General features: G+C 35.2%; 1 protein-coding gene across 1 annotated transcript; it reads left to right on the top strand.

The window, feature by feature from the left end:
- The first annotated feature begins 811 nt into the window (after positions 1-811).
- On the top strand, positions 812-2,340 carry LOC149960225 (uncharacterized). The gene is made up of 2 exons (XM_090167413.1): positions 812-1,037; positions 1,103-2,340. Exons 1-2 carry the CDS (start codon positions 812-814, stop codon positions 2,338-2,340), a joined length of 1,464 nt encoding a protein of 487 aa, XP_090023539.1.
- The last annotated feature ends 7,917 nt before the right edge of the window (positions 2,341-10,257 follow it).

Here is a 10,257-nt window from a genome sequence, read left to right as displayed (position 1 = left end):
CGCAATATCGTTGAGATTTTCATGAACAGAAATGAAGCCGGTGAAGAATTAAGACTTTGTTTAGAGCTCATCAAGGCCAAGGATCTGGAATATACGCTCGATGAATCGCAACCGAAGCTTCAAGTTCAAAAGATAAAAAATTTAAAATCAAAGTTCCAGAACAAGTACAAACAGAGCCATCGGAACAAAAACCATTTCCTGTCAAAGAATGCTCGTTGGTTAGACATGACTTTCACCATGGTTACACCAGAAAAAACGGCGCGTGGCGAAGATTTTTGTTCTGAGCCTACTACTAGTTCAGCTGCTGGGAGGCCAACGAAGGATTGGTCTATGGTATGTCCTCGGTCAAAGAGAAGACAAATATCAGAGTTATCAAATTCTTTGTCTGAGCAACCTTTCACGAAAGTTTTGAAGGCTGTCCAATTATCAGCTAGACGTGATGGAGAGACAGAAATGTCCAATCTTTTAAAAGAGGCGCTGAAAAGTCCTTCAAGATCACAGAAAATTCTCACTAATTTTAAAGAACCTAATGTTTTTCGAAAATATACCCCGCAAGAAGCTCTTGCTCTGATTATTGACGAAGAATTAACGGTGAAAACGTATAACCGCTTAAGAGAAGGGGCAAAATCCCATGGTATCGATTTGTATCCCACGTATACAACTGATATAGGTTTGACGTCATTTTCAAAAATCGGCCCGATTTACACGCCATCTCTCGAGGCATCCGCGAACTATATTTCATAATAAAGCTGTGGTCGGCCATATTGGGTAGAAATTATCTGTTTACAGACATACAGTCGAAGCTCTAAAGATGGTTAAAAGTTGCGGTGTCAAGGGGTGTAAAAGTGTTTTTGGGGCGATAGATAATGAGAGTAAGATAGGATTTTTCAGGATCCCTCGCGTAGTAAAACACCAAGGTGAAAAAACCGAGGAACTTTCAAAAGAAAGAAATCGTAAATGGCTTAGATTTTTAAGCCTTGCACCTGAAGCCTACAGTGAACATATGAGGATATGCTCAAAACACTTTCTCTCTGGAGGTAAAGGTTAACAAATATTTTGGTTAATTAAATAAGTATTCTAAAATATATCCAACATATTACAGCACCATCGTCATTGTTTGACACTTCTAATCCAGACTGGCTCCCGTCTAGATTCGTAAATGGCAATGAAAAATATGAAAGCGTCAACAGTTCAAAACTGCAACGTTTTGAAAGAAGACTTAAACGAGCGTGCCCAGAACAACTACCCAACGCTAAAAGAAGAGAAGTCAAAGCTTCACAATTAGATATTTCTAACATAAGCACCAACATCCTCGAAGATAGCGCACTTGGGTTATCATTACAAGAATCGGAGTTAGGAGTTGATACTTCTTTGGTTATGAATAGCACGTTTAATGAAATAAGCTTATCTGAAGTTTCGAAATCTCCTTTAAAAAACATTTCCAATGATTTTGGAACGCAAACTTATATGGTACGGAAGGATTTCAGTGCCCAGGTAACGGTTGGAAAAGAAGTGTGCGACTTCAGCGGGCAAACAGATATCGCTCCAAAAGCAAGTTCTGATACTCAAACAATGAAAGTTGAAATTATGGAAAATGAAACCCAAACGCTCTTCAGGGTTATTGAAATGTTTGAATTTGAAGCAAGCAAGCTCAAAGTTGAAGAATCTTTCACCGAAGCTGAAAAATTGAAAGCATCAATTAAAGAGGCAGAAGATAAAATTAAAAATTTGTTTGAAGACAATGTTCAGCTAATTTGCAAATTAGAGAAACTTCAAAATGAACTGAACTTAAGAAACTTCGTTCAATCAACATTCGTCAATGATGATTCCCGCACAAGGTTTTTTACCGGACTAGAAACCTACTCAACTCTCTTGACATTGTTTAACGGAATCAAAAGCTACTTGTTTCAAAATTCCAAACTGACCCCTTTCCAGCAGTTAATTTTGACTTTGATGAAACTCCGGCTTGGGTCCAGCAACAGAGACCTAGCGTATAGGTTCAACGTTTCCGAAATGACAATATCAAGATTATTTTATAACTGTTTGAATGCGTTATACAAACGTATGACAAAATTTATTCACTGGCCAGATAGAGACGAGCTACAAAAAACAATGCCTATGTGCTTCAGAGATAAATTCGGTCAAAAGGTTGCAGTTATTATCGACTGTTTTGAAGTTTTTATGGAAAAACCATCAAATATACTAACAAAAGCCGAAACATGGTCTAGTTACAAGCATCAAAACACAGTAAAATTCCTCATTGGAATAACCCCGCAAGGAACAGTTTGTTATCTTTCTAATCTTTCTAATCTTTGCCAATCAGTTGTGCCATTTGATTAATATAATTTTCAAAATTAAAATCTTGCTCGTATAACCTGGAAAAATTTGTAAATAAATATCAAGTGATAGTTTTAAACAACTTCATTTTCTTTTATTTTTTACTATGGTTTTTTTACGCTTATTTGATCGATTAACTTTAACACAATCAGGTGCAAAATCATTTCCCTTTGGGAACATCATTTATCTTTAAACACTCTAAATGAAACCACCGCAGTACACAATCTGCCTATCTGTTTCGATTGAACATCACGGACAAACCCATTCTCAAAATAATTATAGGCTAAAAGGTTTTTTCGATAATTTAATTGGTCCTCAGTAAATGGTGAAATACCGTGAATTAAATAATGATAAAGATGCCCATATTCTGTAGGCGGCAAATGTTCAAAACCAAACCCTACACCTCTATGTTCTCCATCCCCATGAACTTGTTTCAAATCGTCTGAATTCATTTTATATGGATCGATATTGTTGATTAATTTCATTTTTTCAAAGTACCTCTTTTTAACATGATCAGGGAGTTCATTAACATAATCTGAAGGAACATCTTCCTTTACTTTCTTAGTCCTACCCATGACTAGGTTATTCAACTTATTCTACGTTTCTACCCAATATGGCGGACACTATAGTTAATACAAATTCACGAGAGATGGCGCCAAAATTGCCAGCGAAAAAAAAACCTCTACGTAATCTTTTTTTTTTCCTCGGATGTTAACTCCCTATTGTGAAGTTCTCGAAGTAAAGAAGGAGTCCAGACCCGTGGAACCTGTAGAAGTTTCTGATACTTTGGCGGTTATTCCTTTGCAATTCCTTCTGAACCATACGGTCTCACGCATCGTAAACCTGCAATCCGAAGTTATTCATCAGTACTTAGACATATTACATGTAGAAGAGCTGCGTTTTACGCTGTTACTCTCTTGGGGTTTTGATGGGAGTTCTGGACACTCGCAATACAAACAGTTGTTGGTGAGTAATGATACCTCGAATGACGATGACCAGAGCTTGTTCGCCACTACTGTTATTCCTCTCCAGTTAAAGTCTGAAAATGAACATATTTTATGGAACAAGCCAACTCCACAATCTGTGCGATATTGTCGACCTTTGAGACTCGTTTTTTTCAAAGAGACTTCCAAGGTAATTAAAGAGGAAAAAAGTAGAGTTGACGAAGAAATTATATCTCTTTTACCATTTGATATTATTATCAGTTTGAACAAAACAATATCCATCGATTATGCTTTATCATTTACAATCATTGATGGTAAGGTTTTGAATGTCATAACAGGTACGAAATCGCAACAGTCTTGTCCTATTTGCGCAGCTACTCCATCTCAATTCAATAAGATCGCTCTCAATTCGTTTACCCCAAATCCCAAAAATCTCAAATACGAAATAAGCCCGCTTCATGCATGGATTCGATGCCTAGAATTTTGTCCTCACCTGGGCTATCGAAACTGCGACGGCTTAAGATGTTGGCGCGTAGACGGGGCCGTAAAAAAGAAATCTTTCAAAGGCGCAAATTGGAAATCCAAGAGAAACTTAAGGCTCAATTGGCACTGAGGGTCGACTTTCCGAAAACGGGTGGGAGTGGCTCTTCGAACGATGATAACACAGCCCGAAGAGCGTTTCACGAACGTAACCGAAGAATTTTCGCTGACATTCTAGGATTGGAGTATTGGCTGGTAGAACAGCTGCACGTGATTCTCGTCACAATATCATGTGAGCTACCAGTAGACGAGGACAAATTTGGAGAGTTTTGTAGAGGTTTACTGGACAAATATCTTGAAAAGTACAGTTGGTACTATATGCCTGTAAGTGTCCACAAACTTCTGGTCCATGGAAAAGATATCATCAAGTCTGCTACTCTACCATTAGGATTCCTAAGTGAACAAGCTGCAGAATCCAGAAACAAGATATACCGCCAATATCGAGAGTTCCACGCTCGTAAAACTAGCCGAAAAGACAACCTGCTTGATATCTTCAACCGGTCTTTAGATTCGTCTGATCCGGTGATTTCAGATTTTTCTCTAACAGAAAGGAAGTTAAAAATAAAAAACCAACTACTATCTACCGCTGTTATCCTTTTGTTGCAAGAAACGGAACAAGTGGATTTGAAATTGCCATCGAACTCTGATAATAATGTAGAAGAGATCTATGATATGGACTCGGATGATATGCAAGTTCTTGTTTTAGAAAATGTCGAAATATGTTAAATTTACGGTTTTATTTACTTATTTATTTTACTTTTTTTGGTATTTGAAGGTAATGTACACTAAAATTGTTAACTTGTTTACTTACATATTTTTTACTTTATTTATATTTGTTTACGTACATAATTTTCATGTACACTAATATATTGATAATTTGGTTTATTTACATATTTGTTATTTGATTTACATTTGTTTACGTACGTTAAGATCATGTACACGTATATAATGTTATTTTGTTATTTATATATTTGTTACATTCTATTTATTTTTTACGTACTTGAAATTCATGTACATTAATATACAATTTACTTATTATTTTTCTTTCTTCTGAGCGAGTACTACTATAATTAACAAATATTGTAAATTAAATTAATTATTTCAACGTTTCTTTTTCAAACTTCAGGAAATTAACGGTAATAAATGCTTTTTTTTTCATTTATATTTATGCTGTAAATTGCATTTAACTGTTATGACTGCGACCATTCACAAAACAGACCAAAGAAATAATCCAAAAACAGCAACAAAGAAAGCCTGATAAAGTGTTAGTGTTTTCCCTTCCACGTTCCGGCTGCAGCTAGACCTGAGAGGTATTTCACAAAACTCTGAATCTCGCACCCTGTTCACTTTAGATCGTCTGCTAGTTTTTTTTGTGATTAAACGACTTTATTTTGTACTTTTTCTAAAACGGAATACATAACGTGGTGAAATAAATGTCTTAATATTAAAAATTATCTAATATGTGTAATTTTTTAAGAGATATATAAAAAAAAATAAACTTTATCTTTCGTTTAACTGAATGAAACTCATGTCAATTTTTATTTTCATATCAGTCGCGTTATCAACGATACCCAAAAAAATAAAAATTTAAGAAACATTTAACCCATTTAAAATGTTATCCAACTGCAATTTTAAAATGACCTTAAACCATTTTTTATAGCATAGTATTATATTATATTTATACTTTGTATTATAAAATTTCCCAGGGTAATTCTTTTAAAACTAAATTAAATTTTAAGTTGCATACCAGAGTCCCGAGCTATAATTAATTGTTCAAACATTCCAGAACTAATGAAACGAATAATAAATACTACAAGCAGTAGGACAAAATAGACGTTTCTCCACTGTAGTAAAGTTTATAGTGGATAGTATAAAAACAAGATGAGCAGAGACAGAATAAAATCAACGGGGTCTCGATCGAGAAACGGTTTGAAAGAATTTTTGGATTGCCTCCAAAATTCGTCTGTTGCCGACGTCACCCAGATGAGATCCCATTGATTTTAAATTGGATCTCATCTCAGTGATGTCACGATGTTCGTTAGCAACGAAGTTACCAACCTTAGCCCTTAGCAACCACAGCGTATCGAGGCAACCTTTTATAGCCTAAAATTTACTAACCTTTGAATAAAATAGCGTTTACAAACAAATTTAATTCTTTTGATAAATGTGTATATATCTTTTGAAGTTCGATCGCTGTCGCATTCTGGTTTTTTGCAGGTTATTCTACGGAAACTACTCTACAAGACAGCGTTGCAAAGTATTGCTACAACTTGCGATATTTTGGAAAATCGCCTTTTGAAAAAGCCTTATTTTGGTTAAAATTGTACCTATGAGTGCTTATTACAGAGCTTCTGTTCAACCAAATTTATTGAAATTTTAAATTTACGTTCAACATAAGTCTCTAAATTCAGTGAAAAAAGTAATTTACCGAAATTCCGAGAGGAAAACGTTCGGCCCTCTGGTGGCAGTTACAAGAATATAAGTTATATATTCGTATAGAGCTAATGAATCTGATCAAAAATATATACACATTTAATATATTTCGAAACACTGTGCACTACTACCAAAAGTCGCCTCAACCATGTTCGATGGAATTCGTACATGTTTGTCCGGCAACCTTTCAAACGATACATCACTTGTTTTGATACGACCTACAGTTTTTGAGATACGAGGGGGTAAAATTGGCTTCATTCTGACTCGAGATAATATAGCAAGTGCTCGGGTAGGTGCTCTACTCTATACCCGGACCTTGCATAGGGACTACCGTCCCTTTTGATATATTTTTTGTCTTTAATCTTGATCGAAATTGGAGCTTTAAAAGCCCGAATAGGCGATAGATATGAGATTTCAGATGTTGTTAGTTAGTATAATAGAAATCGTATATGTGATTTTATGTCGCAAAGATTAGATTATCTGCTATATGTCCCCTTAGAGATAGAGACAATTGATGACGTTGAACTAATAATATATTTATTTCAACTAGAATGACCATGTTCAGAAGAATTTTGGTGTTGCCCTAATCCCCTTCAGCCTCGAAAAGTGAGCTCACGCCCCACTCCTAACAAAAATCAAATCAACCCGGGAAGTCACGGCGGGGTAAAATTCGACTTTTAAATCTAATACGATCTCGTAATTCGAGCGTAATCCGATGCGAAAATAAATTATGCATTGGTTTATTTCAATAGGAATTTATAAACGAATGCGAGTTTCCGTGACTTCGCTTAAAACGTTAGTGGCAATTGGCGTCCAATTTGCTTATAGCGAGCAAATAATCGATATCATTCCATTGAATCTCTCGGTCTTGATCTGTTTTACTGCTAAATTTATTATTGGCTTTTACGTACTGCGTTATTGATAGCCAGTCCATCCACAAAGGAATCGATATTTCATCGGCTTATAGGACAAGCTAGAAGACCTTTGCCGCCATCCCAGTGAATCTTCTCACTCGCGATCTGTACAGGTATTCCGTACACGACACCCCCGTTCCAGACTGTATGCAAAGAGAAGCTCGCTTTCGACCCTTGGATGTTGCCCTGCAACGGAAAATTGATCGCCTTACGAATCTTTCAATACTGTTTGTAAAGATGCGATTTTAGTCATCGTACGTTTCTGTACGTATTTTAAAAGTCGTCTAAAGTAACGTAACAAGTAAACAACGAACACCTGATCAGGTTATTCTAGAGCCCGGGGAAACGAATATATTCACCGCAGAAATTCCAATTAATCATAAAAATTCGACGAACTGTTTATTTATGGATATTATTCACGACTATTATACGATTAAATATGCAATCAATAAGTTTTATTCGGATAATTTTCTTATGACTAGATTGAGTTAGCTGAATAGTTATCTGACTATTATGTATGTAGATATATACAATCTTGTGGAAAGGAAATACAAATAAACAGTCATTACAATTTCGAAAGATTTTTAATAGCGGGTCATGTAATATCGATAACTGTGAGGCATCTGATATCTGGTCACGTTTTGTCTGCCCGTTTACAATGAATCCATAATAGTAATAAATAATCAGCTAAGCTAATACCCAAGGCACCACCTTAGGCCCAAGTCTTCGAGCGACTTTTAATGCCTTTAAACAGGTGACTGGATTACAATGCGTAGGAGGGTGGTGGCAAGCCCTTCATACCACGCGGTTATCTGAGAATCGCTTGGTTTCTCTACTAAGCATGACACTGGAAGATTAATGATAGTATGTCACACAACGATTTCGTAATCGGAAAACTCCTTTTGTTGGTAAAATTAATTCCAAGTAAATTCTAAAATAGCTAACAAGAAAGGGTGAATAATAAATAGTTTTATTTTCCGATTCAACATTTTATTTTAATTTTTTAGAGAAAGTGTGGCTTTTACATTTAAAAGCATTCAATTTTTACTAAGCCTTGGTAAGCTAGCTGCAATTTATAGGGCATCTTTATCTGTTAAAGAGACTAATTACTACTACAGACTACTAACGATTCGCGTTATGATTTATAAGGCAAAACAGGCTATCAGTGTTGTACAAATTTCTTTTATTAAGTTACTTATGGGAATGGTAACTGAAGACCTTAGTTTATTACGAATAACATTAATTACCCATGGCATCAGGGCGCTAAAAGAGTGTTATAAATAAATATATTCATTGTTTTAGTGACGATTCTTATAAAACAAATCTGTCACGTTGATATCAGAGTTAAGAATTCATGAAAAAACAAATTGCGAGCATCCTCCTTCGATGACAGTCTAGTTTTAGTGTTTTTTTTTCGTCTTTGTCGCGTTTTTACAGCGTTATGTTATTATTTGTCAAATTTCAACTGTATCGGCCCAAGAAACTCGTTATTTCTATGAAGTTTAGTTTCCTTCAAATCATTGAGTTTGTTTTTAACTTCTTTGCGTTAAAAATTATCATCAACTAAGCAGCCATCCGTGTTGGAATGTAGCACTTTCGACATTTTTATAATGTAATAAAATAAACACAGATGGCGCGAGTTGTAAATAACCCTGATTCCGATGGCTCGATTGGAACAAAAATCGCCACCCGATCGCTACTCCCCCACTTTGTTCTCCAAGTCTAGATGTCGAGTATCTATTCCATTGGTAGTCTAGATATCGAGTATTTATTCTATATTAGGAGTCTAGACATCGCGTATTTATTCCATTGGTATATGTAGTCTGGACAACAAGTATTTATTCCATTAGTAATCTTGACAACAAGTATTTATTTCATTAGTAACCTTGACAACGAGTATCCATTACATTAGTAATCTTGACAACAAGTATTTATTCCATTAGTAATATGAACAACAAGTATTTATTCCATTGGTAATCTTGACAAAAGGTATTTATTCTATTAGTAATCTTGACAACAAGTATATATTCCATTAGAAATCTTGACAACGAGTATACATTCCATTAGTAATCTTGACAACAAGTATTTATTCCATTAGAAATCTTGACAACAAGTATTTATTCCATTGGTAATCTTGACAACAATTATTTATTCCATTATTTATCTTGACAACGATTATTCATTCCGTTAGAAAGCTAGCCGACGCCTTCTTTAAATGGAAAAACACCCGGCGTCTGCTTAGAAGGCTTCAATCTCGGTCACGCCGCTATCGGCGAAAACTTCTTAAATCCTCATACTGCTAAGATGAAAACCTAAGCCTTATCATGATTTTATAAAATAATTGGAAGGAGCGAAATTGATGACATGAATTGGATTAAAATACATGGGAAAACTGTGGCTAACACGTTATTAATTTTACCTTTTTTTTTGGTGGCATAAAATGTGATAAAATCCTATGGCTCATGATATTATCATTTTGATAAGAAAAATATGTAGAAAAAATGATGCTAACACTTATGTATTATTATTAATGCCAAACGAATCCGAGTTGGGAAAAATTGGAAATAAGTTCAGTTCGTCTGACGTTGTACTTTCGCAAATAGCATCCATTTCTATTTGAAGCGAGCCATATTCGCTAAACTGACATTTCAGCGTATTTTGACCCTATATTGATTTTGTTCGAAGATTTATGGACCAAGCGAGAGATTTCATTTCAATAGAGATTCTTTCTTTAACCGTTCGTTATTCTAGAGAAAGGGCCACTAAAAGATCAGCCATAACCATTACTTCTGACACCGAAATTGGTCGACTAAATCTCGCTTTCGGAGGGGCCCTTTCGCGCTCGACTCATCACAATCGATAATGGGATCATTTTTTCCTTCGCTACAATACAAAGGTCAGTCTAGTGTCACGACGGATCAAATATACATGTACGTTTACCGAAAGTGCATTTACAAATTAATTTTTTCCATGTAATTGGCTATAGAATTATTGTCAATGGATTATATTTGGACGTGTGTGTTCAAAAAACTCTGTTTCAGATAATTTTATTGGGAATGGATGCTAAATGTGAATCTGTAATCTACTTA

Source organism: Leiobunum rupestre, chromosome 2 (assembly GCF_980474605.1).
Source record: "Leiobunum rupestre chromosome 2, qqLeiRupe1.1.hap1, whole genome shotgun sequence".
NCBI classification, from domain to species: Eukaryota; Metazoa; Arthropoda; class Arachnida; order Opiliones; family Sclerosomatidae; genus Leiobunum; species Leiobunum rupestre.
The sequence above is the reverse complement of the archived record's forward strand: the minus strand, read 5'-3'. Positions and strand labels throughout refer to the sequence as shown.